This window comes from Moschus berezovskii, chromosome 3 (genome assembly GCF_049115385.1).
Source record: "Moschus berezovskii isolate FMDL1 chromosome 3, NW_MosBer_1.0, whole genome shotgun sequence".
NCBI classification, from domain to species: Eukaryota; Metazoa; Chordata; class Mammalia; order Artiodactyla; family Moschidae; genus Moschus; species Moschus berezovskii.
In genome coordinates, this window is record NC_142462.1 from 126,240,403 (window position 1) to 126,268,335 (window position 27,933).

The 27,933-nt window shown below is 49.6% G+C and overlaps 1 protein-coding gene across 1 annotated transcript in view; it reads left to right on the forward strand.

Moving 5' to 3' along the window:
* DPP6 (dipeptidyl peptidase like 6) overlaps positions 1–27,933 on the forward strand; it is a 425,246-nt gene that overhangs the window by 238,231 nt on the left and 159,082 nt on the right. Inside the window, exon 9 of the mRNA XM_088832008.1 lies at positions 22,643–22,724. Coding sequence (XP_088688134.1) covers positions 22,643–22,724 — 82 coding nt within the window. The remainder of the gene's footprint in view (positions 1–22,642; positions 22,725–27,933) is intronic.

Here is a 27,933-nt window from a genome sequence, read left to right on the forward strand (position 1 = left end):
GACCCGAGCACGCCAGGCCTCCCTGTCCTTCACCATCTCCCGGAGCTTGCGCAAACTCGTGTCCACTGGGGCCATGATGCCGTCCCCTTCTCCTCCCGCCTTCAACCTTTCCCAGCATCAGGGTCTTTTCCATGAGTCAGCTCTTTGCATCAGGTGGCCAAAGTATTGGAGTTTCAGCTTCAACATCAGTCCTTCCAATGAATATTCAGGACTGATTTCCTTTAGGATGGACTGGTTGGATCTCTTTGCTGCCCAAGGGACTCTCAAGAGTCTTCTCTAGAACCACAGTTTATAAGGTTAACTGGAGCTGCTCAGTCGTGTCTGACTCTTCAAGACCCCATGGACTGTAGCCTGCCAGGCTCCTCCGTCCATGGGGTTTTCCAGGCAAGAGTACTGGAGTGGGTTGCCATTTCCTTCTCCAGGGAATCTTCCTGACCCAGGGATGGAACCTGGGTCTACCCGCATTATAGGCAGACACTTTACCGTCTGAGCCACGAGGAAAGATCCCACATAACCAAAGTTTATGCGTGTCTTTAAAACCCTACCGTGCAGTCTCCAGCACATTCCTTTCTGCTCCCATGTCGCTTTATTTCATTTATAAATGAATGAATGAAATTTTGACTGCATTTATAGACATTTAGTGAGAAACTTACTATGAGTCTGATATTGGGACTTGAACATATCATAAGGTATTTTGTAGTCATAACAACGATGGGGTGTAAGTCACAGCCCACTGCAGAGATGAGCACCCTGAGACGCGCAGGTGGCGTAACCTGCCCCCGGTCCAGGGGCGGTTGGCCGGGACTCCTGTCGGCACTTCCGGCTCCAGGCACAGCGTCCTCACTGTGACACTGGTTCGCTCTGCACTTCAGCCCAACAAGAGCTTCTGGGCGACCTCTGAACTGAGTATCACACCCTTCGTCTTACAGAAGTAACTCGTCCTCCTCAGGTTGAGGGCCCTCTGCAATAGTCGGGGTGGTATCGATCAGGTGAGAGGCTGAGGGATGACCCGATGACCGGTGTCACTGGTCGTCAGAGGTAGATTTAATTGGTACATCTACTCGCCTGGTTCCTATAGAGCCTCAAGCCACAGTTTGCATTCTGTTTGATATCAGACAGTAACGGTAACTCTGATGCTGTTCTTCTGTTTTGATTTGACAAACAGGCATCTGAAGCAAATAAGCCATCCCTACCAAAATAAAACTACACAGCATCACGTATTAGGTACAGAACTGCTAAGAGGCCAGATGGGAGGAGACCCCCGGAGCCCTGTGTGTAGCCGTCTCGGGCCACCTGCCAGGGACCACAGCTGCAGGCGAGCCCTGCTACAGGCCCTTGTGCATGGTCCCCTCTGTGGGCTCCCAGGACAGCACTGCCACCTTCAGGAGGGGCCCCGGGGCTTGGAAGCAGTGGGGTGGTCGTCTTCTGGGTAGAAAGATACCCCTGAGAGTTTCTGTCCTGCCAGAAAGTGGCGAGCATGTACCTCAGTAGAAGTGACCTCCCACACCTGTGCTGAAGGTCCCAGAGCTGGGCTTCTCCTGTGTAACCTCAGCCCATTGTCTCCTTGTTCCTAAAATGGAACTAAAGGCAACTGCTCCAGATATTCCAAAGGCTGGGTCAGAGCCTCATAACGGCTTTGAAAAGACGTCACCGTGTTTTCTTGGTTTGGCATTAAAATCCCTTCTTCCAGGAGGGAGGGTCAGGATGGGGAAACACATGTACACCCATGGCTGATTCATGTGAATGTATGCCAAAAGCCACCACAATCGTGTAAAGTAATCAGCCTCAATTGTTTAAAAAATAAAATCCCTTCTTCCTTGCATTAAGCAAACATGAACCTCAAAGTGCTAGCCCCATCCCCCAACTCCTCCAGAAACCCCGAGAAAGGGGGAAGCTTGTCTTTTGAGAGTTGAGGAAATCTGATGGTGCTGATTGCCAAGGTCCCAGTGAGCACAGTCCAGGTATTCATCTGAAATTATGTGGCTGGACCACCTGCTGGCCTTGCCAAGCACTCAGTCCAGGGAGGGAGCTCAGGCATGCTTGCTTTGTAGGGAGTAGAAATCCAACCTGCTGTGTGGAACCCTTTTGAAGAAAGATCACGTGAGCAAGAAGGTCAGCAGGCAGATAAGAGAAGCCTGGAGCAGAAGAAACGGGCAGCGTCTCTGCGCTGGCAGAGGCGAGCTGTCCTCAGCCCGCAGAGGCTGAGTCCCCGCCTGAACCCCAGGTCTCATCCCTCGGTCTGTCTGGCTCCCCGGGCCCCTCTGAAGTCAGCTGAGCTTAGGTGATTCACTCCCATGAGCCTGGCCAGCTGACCTGTTGGATTTTTGATTAAAAAAAACAGATGACTTTTCTTGGTTATGTACAGATTCTTGATTTTGAAATATGTGTAGAAATGTGGCTGTAACAATTCCTATAAATTCAAAGTCAGTTAAAAATGTAAAGAAATATATACCCTTTAAGAAAATTGGTTCTTGCGCTTCAGTGGCAATGGCTAGCTGAGCACAGGTCCCACTGTTGATGATGACTGACGGTGTTGTGGTTGGTCTTAGGTTTGACTTTCACCTTCACATCCCTGTGTTTTGTAGACAATAAACCATGCAGCTCCAGTCATGAGGATGCTTATTTTCAGAGATGGGTGCCCTCTGCTGCTTTCAACTCCTTGCAGACAACAAGGCGCACATCCTATCAACATCACGGCGTTAGCCCGAGCCACTTGGCCTTTTGTCATCTACTGCTCCTGGGGGCGTGATTTTTAAACTCATGGAAAGGAAGGTCCTCTGTGAAAGAGATCTTATTATCTTGTGTTCCCAAGAGCCCTTATTATCTTGACATGGATCAAAACCCTGACTTTAGTTATGTCAAATTGTCTATTGCTGATTTGTTACCAAATTAATCCCAAACACTAAGTGGCATTAAAATAGAGGAAATTTTTTTTTTTTTTTGCCACAAAGCAGAGAATTCAGTCTGGGATAAAGAATGTTTTCCCAGTCCATGGAGAAAAATGACCTGTGTGTGTGTGGAGGAGGAGGAAGAAGAGAGGGAGAATGCTTCTTTAAAAAAAAAAAATTGCTAATTTAAATCCATTGCTTTCTTTTTCCCCCCAAGTAAAGTGGCGCTAGTGGTAAAGAGCCCGCCTCCCAATTGCAGGAGATGTGGGTTTGATCCCTGGGTCAGGAAGATCCCCTGGAGGAAGAAATAGCAGCCCACTCCAGTCTTCCTGCCTGGAGAATCCCACCGACAGGAGCCTGGCGGGCTACAGTCCACAGGGTCGTAAAAAGTCACACACGACTGAAACGACTTAGCACGCACGTGCAATCAATCTGAAAATAAATTTAAGTTATGCAATTTGTCCTGAGACCCAGATCTGGGGAAAGACTTCTTTGAAAATAGAAGCCATTGCTCCTGATGTAGTCATCTCTCACAGCAGCATGCTACGTGAAATATTTCCATAAAGAAAGAGCGAAAGATTCTTTTCCATCCGATTTCAAAGATTCCTCACTGAATGAAATCAGCCAGAGATGCAAGAATAGATCTGCAGAGAGTATCATCCCCACAGGACCTGCTTGGGAAACCCGTGAACTCGGCCCGCTTCCTGCAGGTCCTCAGAAGGGGCCCGCAGGCTGCACGGGGAGATGGTTAGGAAGCCTGCTGTAAAGACTCATCCAGGCCATCCTCACTATGTTTCTCTTCTTTTCTACCAACGCGTTGAACCTTATTTAAAGAGCCGTGTTTGCAAATAGCTATTTCTTGACCCGAAATATTCGATTCAGTTGTAACAACGGCAACAAAAGGCCCGCCCTGATGCGGTAGCTTCTAGGTCAGGTAGTCTTCCCAGGGCTTTCCGGGTACCCCTCACTGAATGCTTGGAGAATACCCAACATGTAGGGGCTACTATTCGCCACTTTTATGCACTCAAACCCAGGCGTGGCGGGTGCGCTGGCACAGCTAGTCCTGGGCAACGCAGAATGCATCGGGTTCCTGCCACTCTATCCTGTCTGCATCTTGGCCTCTCTGTTCACCCCAGCTTTCTCTGTGGTCAAGTGTTCTCAAGCCCCCAGCGATACAACAGAAAATAAAGCTGAGCACATCACCCACAGGAGCCAAGAGAGGGAACATACCCAGCAACCCTGGGAAAGTTGTAGAACAAAGGAGGTCAGGAAATCCTGAAGCCCAAGCATAAGATGGCTGAGTCGCACCCCGAACCGAGCTGGTTTCTCCTAAGCCCTCCCCACCCCCAGGGTGGTCCTCAGCACCCCAGGTGTGGACAGCGCTCAGACTAGCCTGCGTGGGGCGGCTCCTGGTTGGCTGTGGTCTGCACTCTGCTGGGTCAGCCCTTTAGAATGTCACCTCTGATGAGAAGAAGGCTTAGGCCTGGGCCCTCGGGATGCTTTTGGAAGGTCGATGGGACGGGCTGTGGGAGAAAAAACAAGGATGGTTTGAAAATTAAGAAGCCGTCACAACCCCAGTTTCGCCTCGCTAATTCCCCTGAAGTCTGGAGGTGTGTTTCCTGGCAAGGGTGAGCAGAAGCCCTCGGATGGAGGAACATCAGGATGGTGTGAGGTCCAAACAGGGACAAAAGGATGCTTGCAGGGTGTAGAGAGACTTCCTGCTCTTTCATCATCCCTGACACGTGGCAGCCACGCCTCACCCACCGGGCTGGGGACCGAGGGATCCAAGAGATGCTGGCAGAGCCAGGTCCAGAAGAAGCCAGCAGGAGGGCCCAGGGGAACCAGGCAGACCTTCCCGGGCTCTGCAGGACTCCCCATCAGCTCCTCGGTCCCAGCTTCCTCAATGTGGGGGCCCTGGGGGGAACCACCCTCTGACTGCAGACGTCTTCTTGTCTGAGAGGCAGAAGCCAAAGCAAACAGCAGCGGCATTGTGGAAAAAACAGCGATTGCAAGAGGAGAAGCCAGCATTAGGACCAAAGCCTCTTCTTAAATCCTCAGACGACTTGTTATCCTCAGGAGACAGAACAACGCGTACCGGTTTTCAGTTTCAAAGCACCAGACTCTTAGAAATGAAAAATACGGTAGAAATGAAAACTCAGTAGAAAGGTTTAAAGACAAAGGTGAGGGCATTTTCCTGAAAATGCGACAGAGACAAGCAGAGACAAAGAGATACGAAAAGTGGGAATGAAGGATGAGATACAGAGAAAAGACATGAAGATGCTTTAGAGGCCCAGCTGAGAACTGTACAGGCACATACAGGAGTTAGCTAAATATAAATTTTAATGATACAAATGAGATTGCTTACAAAAAAAAGCAGACCCACAGACGTAGAAAACAAACTTATCATTACCAAAGGGGAGGGATTAAAAAAAACTCAGAGGAGGGATAAATTAGGAGCTTGGGATTAACATGCACGTGCTGTATATAAAATAGCTAAACAGCAAGGTCCTGCTGCATGGCACAGGGAACTCCACTCGATGCCTTGTATTGACCTCTAATGGGAGATAATTAAAGAGGATATATATGTGTGTGTGTAACTGAATCCCTTTGCTGTCCACCTGAAACTAACACTCACTGTGAATCAATCATACTTCAGTGAAATTTTAAAAATAAATGGACACAGCCTTTAAGCCCCTGTATCCACTGCACGTGAGACTCTCGCCCGCTTTCCCCCCATAAAGCTCTCTCTCTGTCCCCACATCACGCCTCACCCCGCCCCGTGTGTGTCAGTCGCTCAGTCGTGTCTGACTCTCTGCGACCCCATGGACTGTAGCCTGCCAGGTCCCTCTGTCCGTGGAATTCTCCCTGCCATGGGCTAAACGCATCCCAGAGCCCTGCTGGCTGTTAAGCACAGAGCCCAGGCCAGGGCCACGTGAGCAGGAAAAACCCAGGCTGTCCTCCGGGTCCTCGCTGTGTGGGGTGCCGCCCAGGGGCCCTGTCTGTGGACAGGCTGCTGGATCCGTTTCTAGGAGGGCTGGGTCTTCGCTCCAAAAGCTCAGCAACAGGAATCACCCTCAGCACGCCTCTGGACTTGGCCTTTGCAGTCTATGGATGGGCAGCCCAAGGGCACCAGGAGGGACGGAGGGGCTGGCCCGGCCCAGACCATGGACCGTGGGATTGGACCAGGATCGCCCACCTCATACAAGACATGCCTTGGAATAATAAGATTATTTCAGGCCTGGCTCTAAAAAGAAGCCCCCAGATTAATTAAGATGTCTGAGTTATGCCTTCCAACATGAGGAGGGTGGCACAGCAGATTGAGGGGTGAATCTGTGATCAGCAGAAGAGGAGATGAGTCCTCAGATCAGCAGTGGGCTCTCAGAGAACAGGAAGAGATTTCTCTGCAGGCTTCAAACACGTGTGCTGGTGATTCTGTCGAGCTCGGGGATGCTGGGGAGAGAGAGACGCAGGGTAACGGGCACTTGTCTTCCTGGGCCCTTAATTAGCTAGAGAATCTGAGTCGTTTCTGTTCCAAAGATTTTTTTTCCTCCGTCGTGTTCGGTGGTGTTCTGCTTTCTGACTTACTGATTTCCGTCACCCCTGAGCTGTTGGAGATGTAATGTCTCTGGGTCGTGCTTTTTTATTATCAGTATACACAGCTGTGTGTGTGCCCAATCGCTTAAGTGTGTCCGACTCTTTGCAACCCTATAGACTGCCAGGCTCCTCTGTCCACGGGGATTCTCCAGGCAAGAATGCTGGAGTGCGTAGCCATGCCCTCCTGTGGGGGGTCTTCCCAACCCAGGGATTGAACCCAGGTCTTATGTCTCCTGCACTGGCAGACAGGTTCTTTACCACAAGTGCCACCTGGGAAGCCTGTACACAGTTGAAAGTGAAAGTCGCTCAGTTGTGTCCGACTCTGCTACTCTTTGCGACTGTATAGTCCACGGAATTCTCCAGGCCAGAATCCTGGAGTGGGTCGCCCTTCCCTTCTCCAGGGGATCTTCCCAACCCAGGGATCAAACCCAGGTCTCCTGCATTGCAGGCGGATTCTTTACCAGAGGAGCCACCAGGGAAGCCCAAATATACTCAGTTAAATTGGCTTAAAATAATTCTGTGAAGGGCCTCATCAGTGTCTTAAGCTCTTGTTCAGAAGGAGCCTGGTTCATTGTTTACCACGCACATGGAGCCGGGGAGCCATGGCCCTCCACACATGTAGGACATGTGTGTGGGCAGGTCCTCAGGGCTCCATGGAGCCACCTTGGTCACCCAGCCTTCCGGGCTGTTCATTCCCGGCGACTCAGCCCCAGGAGTCTCACTTCTGCTGCATTTGACTCTGATGCCATTGAAAGCCCCGCCCAGCTTCAAGGATATAAACTCCATCTTTGGATGGAAAACACCTAGATTTTTGAAAAAGCATTTGGGACCAGGAATACTGTTGTGGCCATGTTGGGGAAACCTTATTTGCCACTCAGGCTGAAAAGATTTGCTGGGTTTTTTTCTCTATGGTTTATATTTTAAATATATAAGTATATATCAGATACACATTTTTAAACTACTTCCACACAATCTGTCCTAAAATTCAGATCTGGACTTACTTGAAGACCATGGGCAGAGTGTATTATGTAATAGAGCCCTGCTCTGATTGTGTGAAAGGTAGCCTTCCTTATCCCAGCTTTCTGCAGGCTTAGATGTAAGAAGTAGTAAAAGTTCCTTAATAAGTAAGATGAATAGCCTCCCATTCAGATATGTAGAGTCCATATTTAAATAGTATGACTTCTCAGAGCAAATCTCCAAACTGTCTAACATTTCTTCTGAATATCCCATCTCTTCTTGGAAGAGATGCTTGAATAGAAAAATGTAAATTTTTTGAAAGCCTTTGAGAAATAGAAGCAAATGTTTTAAGTGTCAGAAAAGGAAGAGGTGGCCTTCCTGCCATATCTGTGTTGATACTTGGTTGTGATAAGAGTGTTTGGCACCCAGTGGATTCATGAGAATTCATAGTGAAGCGGTAACTTCCCGAGTCCCCAACTTTTAACGCTGTAATCTGCTCATTCGATGGTTTGCTCTGTTGGCACGCTGGCAGTTTTTCAGTCTAGCTTATGTTTCGGCAGCCGCTCGGTACGGGAAACTGGAAGGGACCTTGTTATTAATGGACACCGTCTTATGCCAGTACTGCCTGGTCTGGAGAGAAATTCCACTCACGACGTGTGCTTCTTCCTCAAACACTGTCAGCTGGTGAGGGGACGTGGACCACCCTGCTCCCTTCCCCAGCCAGAGATGCTGGCGCAGTGGCGAGCAGTCCCCCTGAGTCTCCATCACGCACTCCCTTGCCGCCCTGCGTGTGACCGATGTTCGTCACCAGCTGTTCATACAAGTGCCCACCTCGCTTCTAAATCACAGAAGAAAGCTCGCAAATGGCTCTGGAGTTCCCAGGTTTGGATGACTGTTCTTTTACACCATTTCTGTTCACGGAAACCACACCTGAGATGAAAGGGTGTTGAGCAATGTGCTCTCTGGGCCAGGAATCGCGCATTTCCCCAGACTCAGAACCGGTGCCTGTGAGCAGGCAGAGAGGGTGAACAGCGTTGGGAAGAGGCGGGGAGAGCAAACCCTCTGAGGAGGAAGGGGACAGAGCACCCTTCTGAGCCGGCTGCTCACCCCACGCACGTCCTTACAGGGCTTGTCTCCTCAAAACTCCCGTTCTCCCCAGTCTTCACAGCTGGGAGCTCATTTCGCTCCAGACGCAGGCCAAGAAGGAATCACTGGCTTCCTGTGGCGTGCGTTCTATGGTGCCCTTCAGTTCTTTTGTTCTGTCCTGGAATTTTACTAGAAGCAGGAACAAAAGAGCCCTTGAAATGATCAAGCACGTTTTTGTTTTAATTTGTTGAAGTATGGCTGATTTACAGTGCTGTGCTAATTTCTGCTGCCCAGCAAAGAGAGTCAGTTATACACATATATTCCTTTCCATGTCCTTTCCCATTACGGTTTATTGCATGACACTGAATATAGTTCCCCGTGCTATACAGTAAGACCTTGTTTATCCATTCTGTGTGTAACAGTTTCCATCTGCTAATCCCAAACTCCCAGTGCTTCCCAATCCCCACCCCACCCCCACCCCGACCCCCAGCAACCACTAGTCTGTTTCCTATGTCTGTGAGTCTGTTTCTATTTGGTCAGCAAGTTCATTTATGTCATATGTTAGATTTCACGTATCAGTGCTATCATGTGGTATTTGTCTTTTTCTGACTTCCTTCGCTTAGTGTGATAATCCCCAGGTCCATCCACATAACTGCAAATGGCGTTATTTCATTCTTTTTGTGGCCGAGTAGTACTCCACCGTGTGTGTGCACCACACCTCTGTCCATTCATCTGCTGATGGACATTTAGGTTGCTTCCATGTCTTGGCTGTTGTGAATCATGCTGCTGTTAGTGTACAGACGTGTGTATCTTTTCAAGTTAGAGTTTTTTTCTGGGTCGTATGGCAACTCTAGTTTTTGAAGGAATCTCCTTACTGCTTTCCACATGGCTGCACCAATTTTCATCCCCACCAACAGTGCAAGAGGGTTCCCTTTTCTCCACATCCTCACCAACATTTTTTATTTGTAGACTTTTTAATGATGGTCATGCAGACAGGCATGAGGTGACACCTCATTGTAGCTCTGATTTACATTGCTCTAATAAACAGCAGTGATGAGCATGTTGTCACATGCCTTTTGGCCATCTGTAAGTCTTCTTTGGAGAAACGTCTATTTAGTCTTCTGCCCGTTTTTTGACTGGGTGGTTTTTCTGCTGTTGGGGTGTATGAACTGCTTGTATATTTTGGATACTAAGCTCTGTTGGTCACATCATTTGCAAATATTTGCTTCCAGTCTGTGTGTGTTCTTTTAGTTTTGTTAATGGTTTCCTTTGCTGTAAAAGTTTCTCAGTTTGGTCGCTGCTGCTGCTGCTGCTAAGTCGCTTCAGTCGTGTCCAACTCTGTGTGACCCCATAGATGGCAGCCCACCAGGCTCCTCTGTCTATGGGATTTAGGTCCCATTTATTTATTTTTGCTTTTATTTCTCTTGTCTTGGGAGAAAATGAAAGTGAACGTGCTCAGTCGTGTCTGACTCTTTGTGACCCCATGGACTATACAGTCCATGAAATTCTCCAGGCCAGAATAGTGGACTGGGTTCCATTCTCTTCTCCAGAGGAATCTTCCCAGCCCAGGGATTGAACCCAGGTCTCCTGCATTGCAGTTGGATTCTTTACCAGCTTAAACACCAGGGAAGGCTGTTTACTGACCTACAAAAACACAGGTACAATTTCTGTCAGATAAAGTATTGCCTTTGTTCTCTCCTAGGAGTTTTCTGGTATCGTGTCTTCTACTTAAGTCTTAAGGCCATTTTGAATTTATTTTGTGTATGGTGTTCTAACTTCATTGATTTACATGTGGCTCTCCAGCCTCACCCCACTTGCTGAAGAGACTGTCTTTTGCCCACTGTATATTCTCGCCTCCTTTGTCGAAGGTTAATTGACCATAGGTGTGTCGGTTTGTTTCTGGACTCTCTATTTTGTTCTGTTGATCCATATGTCTGTTTTCATGCCAGTACTGTGCTGTGAAAAAGTTGTTTTTACTGCTGCATGGTGTAAGGTGGAACCTCCGAGAAGGGAAACAAATGTGTTTATTCTAAAGGAGGAGTTCACTCAGATGCCCAGACTGGCATACTCGCTGTGAACACAGAGGGCGTCCACACGGCCACCCCACCTGCAGAGAATCCCCTGAACTGAAGGTGCCTGAGAATCCGAGAGCCTTAGGCCGCAGGGATCATCGTACTTTGGAAAAGCCCTGAGCGAGTGAATCGTGCCCCTCTCCCGTCCCCCAGCTCCTCCACTGTCATCAGCAGAAACATCACAGCGGTAACACCTCTGCCCTGGTTTCCAGGACTATTGCCGGGTCTGCTCACCTACACCTCACCGTGGCCCCCTGAGGAACGACCCCATCTCACAGAGAAGAAAGTGAAAGAGCTCAGAAAGGTTGACCAACTCACCCGAAAGCGATACAGCCTGGCCATGGGGCTCTTGGCATTTCATCCATGTCTGATCCGAAGGCACGTTCTCTCCTACTCAGAAAGGCGCTGAGTTAGGGTGTTGCTTCTGCAGACCCGCTGTGTAGCTCCACCCTCAAGAGCGTGGCTTGGCACAGTGTGGTGTCACACTGCCTGGGTGTCTGCTCCTAAAGACCGGGGCCTGGAGGAGCGGGAGCAAGGAGAGGCACGCGGTGATGCGGGAGAAGAGGGTGGCAAGGTCGGGTCCCACAGGCCCTGCAGGGTGGCAGCCCCGTGTGGCACCGTGTGGAACCGTGTGGCACCGTGGGGCACCGTGGGGCCTTCTCTGAGCATCAGACCTTCTAGAGGGGGTGGGAGCCAGGCTGCGAGGCACCCGGACTGCACCCTGACCAGGCCGGGCCCCTTTAGTTTGGCTCACCCAGCCCACACCGGCCCCTGGGTGTGGGGGGGTGAAGGACAGGGTGGGCTTCCTCCTCGTGCAGACACCACCCCCTCTCTCCAGAGGGGCAGTAGGGAGCTCGAGTTTGCTGCCTGCTGTCGTCTCCTCTGAGACTGTCCGCCCTTTCCAGGGGGAAGCATGGGGATTCCAATTCAGGTAGTGCATCTTGGGGAGGCGGTAAGAGCGTAAAGTCTTGACACCAGGTTGTGAGCAGAGCAGAGGTCACCTTGAACCTAGGCTGTGCCTGTGAGGCTTGATGCCTGGAGCAGCCACAGTGAGGGCTCCTCCTCCCCTTCCTCCTCGCTCTCCTCTCCTTGTATTTAAAACTAATCTTCCTGTGTGGTTTTATTTAATGCTTGAATTTGTCATCATGTATATTAGAGTAGGGGACTTTCCAGGTATCTCAGTGGTAAAGAACCCGCCTGCCGATACAGGAGACGTGGAGACTCGGGTTCGATCCCTGGGTTGGGAAGATCCCCTGGAGAAAGGAATGGCAATCCACTCCAGTATTCCTGACTGGAGAATCCCAGGGACAGAGGAGCCTGGTGGGCTACAGTCCATGGGGTCGCAGAGAGTCAGACACAACTGAATGGCTGAGCGCACACTCGCACATTAGTGTCCCTGTAGATGGGATGGGTGGAAGTGTCACAAATATCTCAGAACAAGCCTCCCCTAGTCACTCTCTCAGTGGGTAGAGCTTCTCTGCCTGGAAACTTCTGTGCCCAGATCTTTCACAAGGAAAGGAGCTTCCCATAGATCATAGATATAGAAGCATCTTAAAATGAATGGTAAGACATGTACTCAAGTGCTGGCCATTCAGGCAGGGTTTGTGCCTAGAAGGATTCCTGCCCTAAAGGATTAAATTGTGTAATTTAAGACATACATAAAAATGATCACACAAATCCTTAAGTTCTGAATCAGTTTAAGATATCACAAACCCTGACCAGTTAACAGTGGTCATTAGACTGGACCCTATTTTTTCGTCCACAGACCCACCCATTTGTTCAGTATTCAGTCAGTGTACAGAGACATCTACAATGTGTCAGACCCTCTTCTACGACTGGGAGTTCAATTATATTACCCACCATGCGAAGTAAAGACTTCACTCCACACTGATAACGCTATTTTTTTTATGTCTTTCACCATAAAAGTTTAGGAACCAAGTAAGCAATTTTTTTTTTTTTTTTTGCTTTTCTTTGCCAAATGCCATTTTTGTTTGGAAGCTTTTCAATCCCCTGAACTCGCCTTGGAAGATAAATGAGTAAACTTGGCTACATTAATTTACTTTTCAAAATTCAACATGATTTATGCCCTATTTTTTTTTATTGCTCAAATAAGCAAAATCAGAACGGATGGCATGATTATTTTGAGATATAGGAAGTCCAGATAATTTTATTCTTCCTTAATCATTTTTTAACCAATTCATCTCTGTCCTGGAAATGATTCATCACAGAGCTTACCATGGATTCTTGAAAATAAACAGTAACTAGAAAGGAGGACAGAAAAGGGGTAGAAGGCACCAACCAATCCCCAAATAAACCCATAACTCCCTGCATTTTCTTTCTTATTCTCTCTCTGTGTGTCTCTCTCACACACACACGCGCACACACACACTCACCCTTGAGAATAACCCAGTCCATGACGGGAAATCATTTGATGACGGTGAACCAGGTCTTGGGCTCAAGGCAGAGAGATCTGCAAGTGGTCCCCGCAGCTGGAGGACTCGTGTGGAGCTGGCAGCCAGGCTCCTCTGATGGAGAAGCCTCCTCCACGGGGAGCCGTATGAAAGCACAGCGAGAAGTCAGCAGACAAAGCTTCCTCGGCCTCCTCTCTGAGCATCTTCCTGCTTTGTTCTTCAGCCAGTTGGAGACTTTTTTTTTTCCCTATGACCAAAGCAGGAGATTAATCTTCAAACAAAAGTTAATCAGCTATGTGTCCTTGAGCAAATCACTTACCACTCAGGGCTTCAGTTGCTTTGAGAAATGAAGTTTCTTGGGGCTGCCGTAACAAGTTGCCACTAACTGAGTGGCTTAAAGCAACGGAAATTTATTCTTTCCCAGTTCTGAAATCAGGGTGTCTGCGAGACCGCGCTCCCTCTGACACTTCTCGGGGGGACCCTTTCTCACCCCTTCCAGCCTCTGGAGGGTGCACTCGGGCCCTGGCACGCCTTGGCTCATGGGCACCTCGCTCCGATCTCTGCCTCCATCGCCACCCACGCACACTTTTCCCACTGGATCTGTTCTCTGCTTCTCATCTTCTTATGAAGATTCCACTACCCAATTTCCATCAGCCTCTCTCCTTTTCCAGAATGACCTTATTTTAATGTCATGATGTCAGCCAGAAGCCTATTTAAAATTAAGGGCAGGATTCAGCATCTCCTCCGGGGGACAGAATTTGACCCACAATGCATAGCTTCGGCTGCTTGACCTCTAAGATGCCTGCAGCAGGTTCCTAGCTTGCATGACCAGGCAGAGGCAGAGAGGGCTCAGTCCTCTCGTGTCGATGCTGAGGACCAGGGTGATGGCCCGGTGGAGATGTCCTGTATGCCGTCTGAGGTGTCGGGGAGACCTCGGCTGGGCTGTGATCTGGGTGCTCCTCAGAGCAGGAATTGAGACTGGCCACGACTGTGAATGTTCAGACCACCGCACAGCTGCACTCATCTCACACGCTAGCAAGGTCATGCTGAAAATCCTCCAAGTTAGGTTTCAAACGTATGTCAACCGAGAACTTCCAGATATTCAAGCTGGATTTAGAAAAGGTAGAGGAACCGTAGATCAAATTGCCAGCATCAGTTGGATCACAGAAAAAGCGAGAGAATTCCAGAAAAACATCTACTTCTGCTTCATTGACTACACTAAAGCCTTTGACTGTGTAGACCACAGAAAACTGGAAAATTCTTCAAGAGATGGGAATACCAGACCACCTTACCTGCCTACTGAGAAATCTGCATGTAGGTCAAGAAGCAACAGTTAGAACTGGATGTGAAACAACAGACTGGTTGTTTCCAATAGGGAAAGGAATACATCAAGGCTGTATATTGTCACCCTGCTTATTCAACTGCTATGCGGAGTACATCATGCAAAATCCCAGGTTGGATGAAGCACAAGCTGGAATCAAGATTGCCGGGAGAAATATCAATAACCTCAGATATGCAGATGACACCACCCTTATGGCAGAAAGTAAAGAGGAACTAAAGAGCCTCTTGATGAAAGTGAAAGAGGAGAGTGAAAAAGTTGCCTTAAAACTCAATGTTCAAAAATTGAAGATCATGGCAAATAGATGGGGAAACAATGGAAACAGTGAGAGACCATTTTCTTGGGCTCCAAAATCATTGCGGATGTGACTGCAGCCATGAAATTAAAAGACGCTTACTCCTTCGAAGAAAAGCAATGAGAAGCCTAGACAGCATATTAAAAAACAGAGACATTACTTTGCTGACAAAGGTCCATCCAGTCAAAGCTGTGGTTTTTCCAGTATTCATGTACAGATGTTAGAGTTGGACTATAAAGAAAGCTAAGTGCCAAAGAATTTCAAACTGTGGTGTTGGAGAAGACTCTTAAGAGTCCCTTGGACAGCAAGGAGGTCAAACCAGTCCATCCTAAACAAAATCAACCCCGAATATTCATTGGAAGGACAGACGCTGAAGCTCCAATACTTTGGCCACCTGATGCAAAGAGCCAACTCATTAGAAAAGACCCCAATGCTGGGAAAGATTGAGGGCAAGAGGAAAAGGGGATGACAGAGGATGAGATGGTTGGATGGCATCACCAACTTAATTCAATGGACATGAGTTTGAGCAAGCTCTGGGAGTTGGTGATGGACAGGGAAGCCTGGCGTGCTGCAGTCCATGGGGTCGCAAGGAGTCAGACACAACTGAACAGCAACAAAAATGACCATAAGGAGATCCCCAGGGTGGGAGTGCAGTGGGAGGAGTACGTGGGCCAGTGGAGCCCAGGACACTCAGCTTTGAGGAGGAGGCGGAAGAAGAGCCCACAGAGGAGAGTTTGGCAACCCGGCGGTGATGGGAGACCGTAGGAGCAGCCCAGCTTCACAGTGGGATGGAAGCCACTCTCCACTAGGCTGAGAACAGGGGGGAAGGTCAGAAAATGACCCCTGAGTGTGGTCTACTTCTTGAGGACAAGGGTTGAGTCATAAATGGGTGGAATGGTGCTCTGTCTGTTCTCTGGTAGGCGTGTCTTGTATGGAGATGGGAAAGCGCCCCCTGGGAAGGGAGTGACAATGGAGAGAGGGGACACGGGCAGAAAGTGCAGACGGAGCCAGTCCTCAGGAAGCCGGGGCTTTGTGAGAGGCGCTCCACCGGACGGGGGCCCCCCGCATTGTTGGGGGGGTGTAAGTTGGTGCAGCCACCATGGAGAACAGTATGGAGGTTCCGAGAAAGCTAAAAACAGAGCTGTCATCTCCAGCAGTCCCGCTCCTGTGCAGATGTCTGGACAAAAGTCATAACTGAAAGAGACCCATTCACCTCTGTGTTCACAGCAGCACTGCCTGCGTGCTGCGGCGGGGCAGGAAGGAGCGCGCATCAGCATTTGAAGGGGCGAGGGCGGCGTGGGGTGTGTGTACAGTGGACTGTCACTCGGATAAAAGGACTGAAATGATGCCGTTTGCAGCAACGTGGGTGCACCTGGAGGCGATAGCATCACACCAAGTGAAGGAAGTCAGACGGGCAAAGAGTAATACCGTATATTTCTCTTCTATGTGAAATCCAAAACACGACACAACAGACTTACCTATCAAACAGAAACAGATTCAGAGACGTAGAGAACAGACCTGTGGTTGCCAGAGGGGAAGTAGCTGGGGGGATGGATGGGGAGTTTGGAATTAACACATGCGAAATCTCCCATAAAGAATGAGTAAACAAGGTCTTCCTGTACAGCCCAGGGAACTATATTCAACATCCTATAATAAACCATATGGAAAAGAATATGAAACAATGTATTTACATGTGTAACTTACTCTTTGCTTTATAGCAGAAGTTAACACAGCACTGTAAATCAACTGTGTGTGTGTGTGTGCCCAGTTGTGTCTGACTCTCTGCAACCCCATGGACTGTAGGCCTCCAGGCTCCTCTGTCCATGGGATTTCTCAGGCAAGAATACTGGAGTGGGCTGCCGTTTCCTTCAGAGCAGCAGGTTCCTCCTGGAAGGTGGCCAGAACCAGGCCCCTTCCCGTCTGCCCCACAGGTGCGTCTCTGCTCAGAGCAGAGGAGGAAGAGGACCCCAGATAAAAGGGGACGTGAAGAGAGGGGAAAGATTGGAGTTGGTGTCAAGGGGTGGCAGGCACCCAGGCCATAGTTGTAAGGACAGCGACAGGTGGGTTAGTCCCAGTGAGGGGAGAGACTGCGGTTGGCTCCGTGCTTGTCTCTGCTGGTTCCAGGGGTCTGGGTATGTCAGGGGGAAAGGGGGTGGCTGGAAGAGATGCACTTTTAACGTGAAAGCAAAAGAATCTGACACAATCACGTGCAGATGCAAAAATACAGGTTTACTTTACAGAAACAGATGGGGAAGGCACGGTTGAGAACAAACCTTTCTGTGCCCAAGCGCCAGGCTAGTGTAGGGATGTAGGCCATGTGCTGGGTGCTGAGCTCTGTAAGTGTGTCCTTACAGCTGGTATGTGGTCGGGCCTTTTGTTAAAATTACATAGAATTCGTGGTGCATGGTTGGCTTGAGTATTTACCAGTTTGTGTGTGTGTGTGCGTGTGTGTGTGTGAGCGCATGTGTGCATACGTGTGTGTGTGCATGTGTGTGCACGCACGTGTGTGTGCGTGCATGTGTGTGCATGTGTGTGCATGCATGTGTGTGCGCGTGTGTGCGTGTGTGCGTGTGTGCATGCATGTGTTTGCGTGTGTGTGCACGTGTGTACGTGCGTGTGCATGTGTGCTGTGTGTGTGCGCGTGTGCATGCATGTGTTTGCATGCATGTGAGTGTGTGCATGCGTGTGTGTGTGCGTGTGTGTGTCTGTGTGCACTCAGTTGCTCAGTTGTGTCCAATTCTTTGCAACTCCGTGGACTGTAGCCCTCCAGGCTCCTCTGCCCATGGAATTTTCCAGGCAAGAATACCGGAGTGGATTGCCATTTCCTATTCCAGGGGATTTACCAGTTTACCAGTGAGCAAATGGGCATTTATCAAGTATGAACTAGATAATGGGCTTCCCTGGTGGCTCAGTGGTAAAGAATTTGCCCACAGTGCAGGAGATGCAGGTTCAGTCCCTGGGTTGGGAAGATCCCCTGGAGAAGGGAACGGCAACCCACTGCAGTACTCTTGCCTGGAGGGTTCCACAGAGAGAGGAGCCTGGCGGGGTACAGTCCCCGGGGTCGCAGAGTCGGACACGACCCAGCGAGTAACAACCCACTGCAGTACTCTTGCCTGGAGGGTTCCACAGACAGAGGGGCCTGGCGGGGTACAGTCCCCGGGGTCGCAGAGTCGGACACGACCCAGCGAGTAACACTTCCACTTTCAAGTGCTGTGTCGCCTGCTGTCAGTATATGCAAGATCGTATCCTGTTGAATCACGTGATCTGTGGTCACGTGTGATCAGCCCAGAGAGAGGAGCCTGGCGGGGTACAGTCCCCGGGGTCGCAGAGTCGGACACAACCCAGCGAGTAACAACCCACTGCAGTACTCTTGCCTGGAGGGTTCCACAGAGAGAGGAGCCTGGCGGGGTACAGTCCCCGGGGTCGCAGAGTCGGACACGACCCAGCGAGTAACAACCCACTGCAGTACTCTTGCCTGGAGGGTTCCACAGACAGAGGGGCCTGGCGGGGTACAGTCCCCGGGGTCGCAGAGTCGGACACGACCCAGCGAGTAACACTTCCACTTTCAAGTGCTGTGTCGCCTGCTGTCAGTATATGCAAGATCGTATCCTGTTGAATCACGTGATCTGTGGTCACGTGTGATCAGCCCAGACGCATGATCTGTGCATCAGGAAGCTGGAACCTGGGCGCTAGACTTCTGATTGCTAGCCTAGGTTCCTCCTATAACTTTGTTGCCTCCAGGCTGTGGACACTTGTCTGTCATCTCTGGAGAGGGAGAAACGGTCTCCCGAGCACAGGGGAGCAGAGGTAATGAAGCTGGACACGTGTGTGTGGGTGGGCGCGGTGGCCTGGTGCTCACCCAGCCTTCTGAGGCATTTTATCTACTGGAGGTACGATTTCTGGGCAGCACTTGTGGAAATTTTTACAGGAATTGACAGTTGTTAGATCAGAGAGAAGTTAATCAGCTATTGTGAGTATCCTAGACACCTGCTGGGAATCATAATCGAAGAAACTAATTTTCCGTAATAAGTAAGGCTGCTTCTTCCTGACCTCCTACCCTGCCGTCTGTGCTTCGAAACTTCTATAAACCCGGGACAGGTGAATCCATTAGACCTTTAAGCCTGCTGAAGTTCTTTTCCTTGGCGCCATGCATCCGTCTGCAGTCCGTCCATCTTGTTTGTTTATTCAAACGCGGGTACTGAGTGCTGATGCTGTTAGATACAGGAGTCATGGTTTTTCCATTTCTGAATCAGTGTCACCATGTGTCAGGGTTGGGGAAACGCTCTAACTTTTCATTACGTACTATAATAATTTTTATAACCAATGAGCTACAAGCTACTAAAATTCTTCAGAATCGTTTTGGCTCTTTATTTTGAAGTATCAGATGGACAAAAGTTGCGAATATAGTACAGAGTTCTCTTCTCTGCCTCAGTCCACTTCTCCTGCTGTTAATGCGCCAGGGTTGAAACCCATGGTGTTATCACCAGGAACAGAAAGTGAACACTGGCACAGTGTTATTCACTCAGCAGCAGACCTCATTTGCCCTTGACCAAGCTTTTCCATCAAGGCTTTTTCTCTGTATCAGAATCCCACGTTCTTGCGGGCAGCAATTCCCCTCAGTTCCCTCCAGGCTGTGACACGTCCTCCATCTTCCCTTCTCTTTTGTGGGAAGAAAGGTCGCTTTTGAAGATCACCGGTCAGCTGTCTGGCTGAGCGCCTCCGTCTGGGTTTGTCTGAAAGCGTATTCATGACTGGAGAGGGGCGATGCATTCTTAGCAGAGATGATGTCACCCACCCACCCCAGTTGGTTCCCAGCAGCGGCCCTCCTGCTGTGTGTGGAGCCAACAGAAGAAGGGTCTGAGCTCAGCAGCAGAGGGGAGCTTTGTCCTCTGATGTAAGGACTGGAAGGACGCTGAGGTGGGAAGTCGGCCTTAAGAACACATGCTCTTCTGCCGGTTGGGGCAGGGCTGCTTTATCAAGTGTGGTCGCCGCAGGGGGCAGGGCTCTGGGAGGGGCGGGGCTTCGGAGGGGCGGGGCTCTCGCTCCAGATCGCAGTGCCCGACTCAGCGCCTTTGCACACGGCCTACAGGTGCCGCCGTCTTGAATCACAGAGGTGTGTGCAGCATCTCTGCACACGCCCCTGAGGCGGGGTGGCGGAGCAGCGATTTCACACCAGAAACTCTGGTGGTCTGAAGGGCTAGGGGCGAGGCCTCTGCATCTGGTCCCCTGTGAGCAAGTGGAATTACATGAAGCACAAGGGGAAGAAAAGGTTAGGTTTCTTTACTCAGATTCTATGTTTATTTCCTGGGAATTGATAGTGGGCCTTGCCAGTGATGAGCTTCCCTGACAGCTCAACTGGTAAAGAATTGGCCTGCAGGCAGGAGACCCCGGCTCGATTCCTGGGTTGGGAAGATCCGCTGCAGAGGGGATAGGCTACCCACTCCAGTATTCTGGCCTGGAGAATTCCATGGGCTTTATAGTCCATGGCGTGGCAAAGAGTCGGACACGACGGAGCGACCTTCACTTTCACCAGCTGACAATACCATATATATGATGTTTTGTTTTTCTCAGGCACCTTGCTGGGTGGTCCTGATGTTGACGTATTTTACTTCTGGTGACGCTGACCTTGACCTCTTGGTTAAGTTGCTGTCTGCCAGGTGTCTCCTTGTGAAGATGCTATCTTCTCCTTTGGAGTGATAAGTATCTTGCAGGAGATACTTTGAGACTATGCAAATCATTTCTCTTCAGACTTTCCCTGCTAATTTTAGCCTCCATCATGGATCTTGTCTTCGGCAGTCGTTGCTCTGCTGTCCCCCGGGGTGGCGCTCTTTCCTTCTGCGTTTATTGATTGGAATTCTGTTATGAGGGAGAGCTGCTCTCCCCTCCCCCACCTAGTTATGTATTCGATTCTCTATCTTAGTAAGGCTCACGAGTATTTATTCTCTGGGTCAGGTCAGTATTACTGTTCATGATTCTGTTGCTCAGATTATTCCACCTTTGGCCATGCAAGCTTTAGCTTCTGCCTTCTGTTAGCAAGCTCTGTCTCTTTTGAGTCTTTCCTTCCTTTCTGGCCCATAAGATGTTCCAAACTCATCCTGCATTTTTGCTGTTCTAGCCTGCTTATGGTTTCTTCTCCTGGGAGCCCTATTCTTTTTTAATTGTAAGATGGTGCTCAGAGACCAGGATGAGGGTACAGGGTGGGCTCGTTTTCTCCTGGGTGTCACTGGGTCTAGGCTTCTCTATGAACAGAGCAAGGGCATGTAGCTGTGTGTACTAACCAGTGGATCCACACATGTCTGGATTTTGGATCTGTCTGTGTATGTGTGAGTGTATGGGTGTGTGTATAGGTGAGAAATGATAGTAGTGTAGTTTCGGTTTATATTTCTCTAATTTTGAATGCGTTTGAGTCCTTTTTAATACATTTTTCTGTATTTTGTGAATTATCTTTTCATGTCTTTTTCTTGTGTTCTTTTTCTTTGTTATTTTATAGACTTGATAGTTTAGAGTTCTTTATATAATAGTGATATTAGTCATTCATTTGTTAGGAATATTTTCTCCCAGTTTGCCAATTATCTTTTGTTTCTGGTTTTTGTCATGCAGAACATGTACTGTTATGTAAATTTACCTCACTTTTATCACTGCTGGGTTTTGAGTCAACCTTAGAAAGCCTTTCCCTACAGCATGTTAGAGAGAAAAACACTTACGTTTATGAAAATACTTTGAATGTTAAAAGCGTACAGAGGTAGAGTTGGTTAAAAGTCATCTGGAAGCTGGAATGTTAAGGCCCTTCTTCCTGCCTGGGTGTCTCGTGGCTGATCGCTGTTGTCATTGCCAGTCTTACTTAGCTCCTTATCATCCACCTTCAGGCTTCCCTGGTTTCTCCAGACCCGTCTCCACAATGCCTAAAACCCCTGGGGGCTTTGCAGACCATCCTGTCTCCCTTAACAGTTTTCAGTCTGCAGTGTGCTCTGTTTCGTCCTTACAGTACTATTGAGCATTTATTAATACTTAGAATTTTCCACTGATGGAAGCTCTGAATCATCACCTTCTTGCCCATCTCACTCACCTCCCTTCCCTTCTTCCTTCATCTTGGTTCAGGCAGCTCCTAAAATTCAGCGTCTGTGTTCTCCTAAGACCACTCAACCCTGGTCTCTCTAGACAAAGAGGCACCTTCACAGCTGTGTCTTCTGCACAGAAACACTGTGTTCCAGTGACAGGTGCTCCTCTGCAGAGCCTGGCGTGAGTGGCAGACATGTCTGAAAGAAACTCGAACTTCAGTCTTTCCTACATGAGTCCCCAGTGGTAGCTACAAAATATACTGTAATAGTTAATATTTATGAAAGTGTTAGGTTGTTTCCTTTTATTACTGTGACTTATTCATTAGGACCTTTATTTAAATACATAGACAGGATTTTTTTTTAAGTGTGGCATTTTGCATATCAATAAATTAAGAATGAAAAATGTGATGCTTGAAAGAAAAAAACAAAATCCTCCTCCTGTGCTTGCCCCCTTCTCTCTTCCTCCCTCCCTCCTTCGCCACTTCCTTCTTGCCCCACCCCACCCTTCTGTATCGGCACAAACTAAAGGGTGGGCTCTGTCCTGAGGCCGCTGTTTGGGAAGGTCAGAAGGAGCCAGCTCAGCGGGAAAGCCACAGATGGAGATGGGGGCTGTGGGGAGTTACCCCTGCAGAGCTGCGCGCTCCGGTTTTAATTTTCACTGTTAGGGGTATTTTAGAAATTGGTTTACACACCTCTCTGCATGTTCTCTCTGAATGAATGTTTACTATGGAAGTTAAGCAATGACCAGCCTATTTCAGTTTCATGTAAATTATATATATATCTGAAGAAATCTAGTGGAGGCTGAATGAGATGTTTTAATTGAATAACACAGCTCCTGAAAATGATGTGATGGAAGAAACACGAGTGAGCTACAGGTGGAAGATAATATGATATCATCTTAACTTCTTATTTCCCACCTTTTTCTTTGTTTTTTTCTTTCAGGGACCCTCAGAGCCTGGATCCACCGGAAGTCAGCAATGCAAAACTTCAGTATGCGGGATGGGGCCCCAAGGGTCAGCAGCTGGTAAGCACGTCGCTTTCAGTGACCAAGTGTCCATGAAGTTAATGTTTTACAGACTGAATGTATCTCAGTAGACTCAGAATCTGTGTCTGTGTGAATTACGTTTTGGAAAAGTTCCCCAGGACATCTGCATGTGTAAATGGCCGTCTCTTTTGCTAGAGAACTCTGTTGAAATTGGAAGAGCACATGCATTGGTTCTGGTACCTGCTGTCCTTAAAGCAGTCCCTGACTGGGCCGCGTGTGTTGACTGTGGACTTAACCGTAATCTGAGATGGACCTCATCAGAGGACCACAGATGGGAATGGTCAGAACGGTGGAATCACAAAATGCTCTTTGATTCTGCTCGTGGAACTCTGGTTCTTTCCTTGGGAGGGTCTCGTGAGGAAAGTAGATTTGCAGTTGCTGTGGACCTGAGCTCCCAGTGCGCAGCATCTGCAGGACGCCCAGAACTGTTGGGGCCGTCTCTGCTTTACGCCAGAAAGCTCCATGGATTCCCACTCAACTTGGCAAAACTAAGCTGTTTCGAGATACCCAACGGCCAAAACAGACAGTGTAGCAGAAAGGGGTCTGCGCAGGTGTTTACAAGTCGTGGGTTCTGGCTCTGGGAGTTCACAAACTAGACGCCAGGCTGCCGTCAGCTAGCCCAGCTCCTGCACGAAAGAATCGGGCTCATCCCTAGCATTACTTCTGTCTAATACCGGGTGATACTTGTCAGTCCGGTTAACAAGGTTGCAGCACCCTTTCCTGAAAGCGCCTGCAGCTTGAAGATCAGGCGGCATGGTGGCAGACCATTTTCTTCTACACCTTTGAGCCGATTAATAAAGCTGCATTTTTTAAAACTCTTCCTAAAATAGCACAGAAAATGATCATTTAAAAAACCTTGGAGTGAGATTCTGTTGAACAGGCTGCCTACTGTCTTAGGAGTTAAAATTTTCTTACTTTCCCCAATAGTACAATTATTTTTTCTCGGTTGTGTGTTAATTCCATTGCCTCGAATTGATTTGAAGAAGCAGGAGGGTGTAGGCCACCCGGCTGTGTTAGCTGTTACCCGAGTGCTCCCTGTGCTGCACGCTTACTGAGCGGAGGCTTCAAAAGGCACATTTAATGGATCTAAACCAGTGACAAGAGGGCAGGAGGGTGCCACAGGCTGACTCGCAGAATGACACCCGTCCATCAGTCAGTCACAGCTGGGAGAGAAGAGTCATCTTTGCTCAAAGCTGCTAATGCTTGTGCAAGGAAAAAAATCACAATTCCATAGGTGATTGTAGAAGACTGAAGTGCTTAAGACTCAGGCCAGGTTGCACCGTGGTCAGGGCTGGGTTAGGTGATTATGGAAGTTATTACCTTCATCTCCTGAAGAATAACCAGCAGCAGAACTAGGGTCAGCTTCTTTGAGAAAGCTCCTCTGGCCCCTCTGCCCACGTGGCCAGGCCACCTCTCTGGGCACCCCAGTGTCACCACACAAACTCCTTTCACACACGAGTTCCTGCCCACACATCTCTCCCCAGTGGGGTGGTCCTTGGTGTAAGCCCCAAGTGCTTTCCATCTGTGAATTCTGAGCATCTAGCTCCATGCCTGGCACTTGGGAAATAACTGCTGAGGTCAAAGGTGAATGCACAAATGAACAAGTGAATAATCAGCGGATGCATTCTTGTTGTTCTCAACCACTTACATATAAAATAATTGGATAGAGGCAAATAGCTGGCATCTGTGTGTGAAAGAAAATAAAGTGTAGTCACTCTATCGTGTCTGACTCTTCTCGACCCCATGGACTGTAGCCCACCAGGCTTCTCTGTCCATGGGATTCTCCAGGCAAGAGTAGTAGAGTGAGTTGCCATTTCCTCCTCTAGGGGATCTTCCCGACCCAGGGCTTGAACCCAGGTCTCCTGCACTGCAGGCAGATTTTTTCCCACTGAGCCACCAGGGAAGCGCTGTGCATCTACATCTTCGTGTATATTTAGGATGTGACTGACGGTGAAGGAAGTTCAGCTTCCTTTCTGCTTCGGGGAAATGAAGGTTCGGTCAAGTACGATTGCTGCTACTTGGCCTTAGTACCGGAAATACTCATGTGCTCCTGGAATCTGAGACTTTAAACTTTTTTAACTTTGCTGTTTTTCTTGTACTGAGTCTAGAAGGCAGTACCTATCAGCGCTGAGAAAACATCCTATATGTTGGAGCAGGAGTCGGCAGCCTTTCCCCGGAAGGCACCAGCTCGTGAATGTTTAGGGGACCAAATGCCCTCTTGGCTGTGCTCACCTGGGAATGCGCGACCCCCGGGGCCTGGTGCTCCCTCTGGGCGCTCTTGGCAAAGACAGTTCGAAACCCACAAGCAGGCCTTGCAAACACCCACAGATCTGTCATTACTGTTTTATTTTTAAAAGTAAATATTGCTCCCCAAAGGAAATCGACTCTAATTATAATGAGTCAGAGCGAAATGAGTACTTCTCCTCTGGGAGCAGAGAACACAGCTGCAGTTAAAGTTCAGCAAGGCCTTTCCGGGCACCGCCTCCTCCCCGTGTGGCCAGATCCCCACGATGCCTCTGGGCTGGGGACCCCCTGAACCACAGGAAGGTGACCCAGGCCACCTGGAGGGGCTGAAAGGCGTTTTCTCCTGTGCCTCCATGTGGCCTTCGATTACCAGTTCTTGCCTTTTAGGGTAAATTTCATTTGACCGTCAGATCACATCATAGGTGCTGAGTACGGCCTGACCGGCCCCTGCACTGAGCGATGACAGGCAGAACCTTGGCCTCGGGGAGGCGTCCATTCTGCCAGAAAGTCGCTGCTGAAGCGGTGCCGGTCTGTGGTCTTGATCTTCCTGAGGGATAACCAGGTGGTTCCCAGAACTCGGCATTGTCTGCCAAAAGCCTCGAGATGGGAAAATGGGTTTGTCTGGATTAAGCGGGATTAAGTGGGAAAAGACACTCAACACGGAACAGCTGCCTCTGGCTTCCTCTTCCTCCCATTCTTCTTTTTTAAATATTTGATTAGGTTTGACAGAAAACGACAAAATTCTGTAAAGCAATTATCCTTCAATTAAAAAATAAATAAAAGTTTGACGCGCGTGTTTACTCCCTTGTTTGTCTGGCTGCGTTGAGTCTTGATCGCAGCACAAGGGATCCTTTGGTGCAGCGCGCGGTTCTCTAGTTGTGGCGGAAGCCCAGTGCGGTGGCATGCGAACCCCGTCGCTCCGTGGCTCGTGGGATTGTGGTTCCCTGAGGAGGGATCGAACCTGAGTCCCTGTGTTGCAAGGCAGAGTCTTTGAAAGGGATGCTGAGTCCGTCTTCAGAATTGTGCAGTGAAGAGTAGGCAGAGGGGTGGTGACGGGACCTGAGGGCGTGGGGCTAGCGCTGTCCTTGGGGAGCAGCTGGGGCAGGGATGTGCTACCCCGGGGGCAGGAAACTAAGGCGTGCTCAGGGCTCCACATCCCCGCTCAGCAGAGGGTGTCGACTTACCCATCACCTCCCAGGGCGTGAGGCTGCGGTCCTCATGACGGTGAGCTCCTGCTCCGCATCTCCCTGGAGACCAGAGAACAAAGGGAAGCCTCTTTACCAACGAGGGCCTCTGCCGTGACCTCTGGATGGCACGGCTGGTTAGACCCTGCAGTACTTTTCCAGGGAAGGTCACGGGTAGAATACTTACCCCGGGGGTCAAGGAGTCCTTGTTTAAAGTTGCTTTTTTTCATGAAAGGTTGAGCTGTCAGCTCTCCTGACAGGGTCTCAGGGCAGGGCAGCCTGGACTGCCAGCTGTCCACCACCCTCGGACAGGGCCCGTCCACCACCTGAACGTGGGGGACGCTGCAGGCCTGTGCTTCTGTGAATGCTCTGCCTAGACGTTCACTCCCTCGCTCCTCTCCGTCTCTGTAAACCCCCACTGAACACTCCCTGTGTCCTGGACCATCTGCCAGCTCCCGGAAGTGCCGAGAGAGGCGTGTTCTCTCCGTGATGACTCCGCTTCTGCTGGCAGAGACCCTCCATCACTGCGATCACCAGCGATCAGCAAACACAGCTGCTCCGTGTTTCGCGGTCACCCTCAGAAATAAATGTTCCCCACCACGTTTCCATCCGCTCTGGGACTTCCCTGGTGGCTCAGACAGTAAAGAGTCTGCCTGCGATCCTGGAGACCCAGGTTCAATCCCTGGGTCAGGAACATCCCCTGGAGAAGGGAATGGCTAGCCACTCTAGTAATTTTGCCTGAAGAATCCCGTGAAGGAACCTGATGGATTATGGTCCATGGGGTCGCAGAGTTGGACACAACTAATCAACTCACACTTTTACTAGCTAGTTTTGGTGCTTCCCTGGTGGCTCAGAGGTAAAGAATCTGCCTGCAGTGCAGGAGATGCAGGAGTCATGGGTCCGATCTGGGTTGTGAAAATCCCCTGGAGGAGGATATGCCAACCCTATCCGGTATTCTTGCTGGAGAATCCCATGGACAGAGGAGCCTGCCCGGCTACAGACCATGGGGTCACAAAGAGTTGGACACGACTAAAGCGACTGAGCACAGAGAACCCTGTTTCCGACCACTCCACCCAGACTTGGTGTCCTGGCCACAGCGGGAGCGACAGGAGATGAGTAACTGCCCGAGCCTCTTGGACCCTCCAGTCTGGATAAACTGATTCCCCTGGAACAAGACTCTCCCAATGGGCCCATCACCCCTTGGGTCTCTCCCTGCTCTCTCGGTGTGGCGCTTGTCAGGCCGGTTCAGCTCTCAGCGCGGACTCTGCTGAGACCCTGAAGTCCGGGCCTCCTCCTGGGGGGTGAATCGATCACCGGCTGTTATGTTGAGCCCCTCCAGCCCCGCACGTCCATTGGGCTTTCCTCCCCGACTCCCAGCAGCCTTCCTTTGTGGACACGTGTGCCCCCGTGTTGTCCTGGTTGCCTCGTGGGGACCCCTGAGCAGAGACCTGGGCGGGCCTCCACCTCAGTCATGACTGTGCCTGTGGGCGGCGTAACAGCTGTGAGTCTGAAGTCGCTTCTAAGGAAACTAAGCCTTAAAAAACCACTTCTTAGGAGTCCTTTTGTCTCAGTGCTGTTTTCCTACCTACTGAGCAACACTGCTTTATCAACAGAGGTTATTTTTCTTTCTAAAATGTCAACAGCCAAAAAAAAGAAAGGAAAAGCGAGGGTCTTACTTCGCCTGTTCATTGGCACTGGCTCATGCCTCCTCCCCACAGGACGGCATCTTGACACATTTCTGAGAGTTAGTGAAGGGTTCA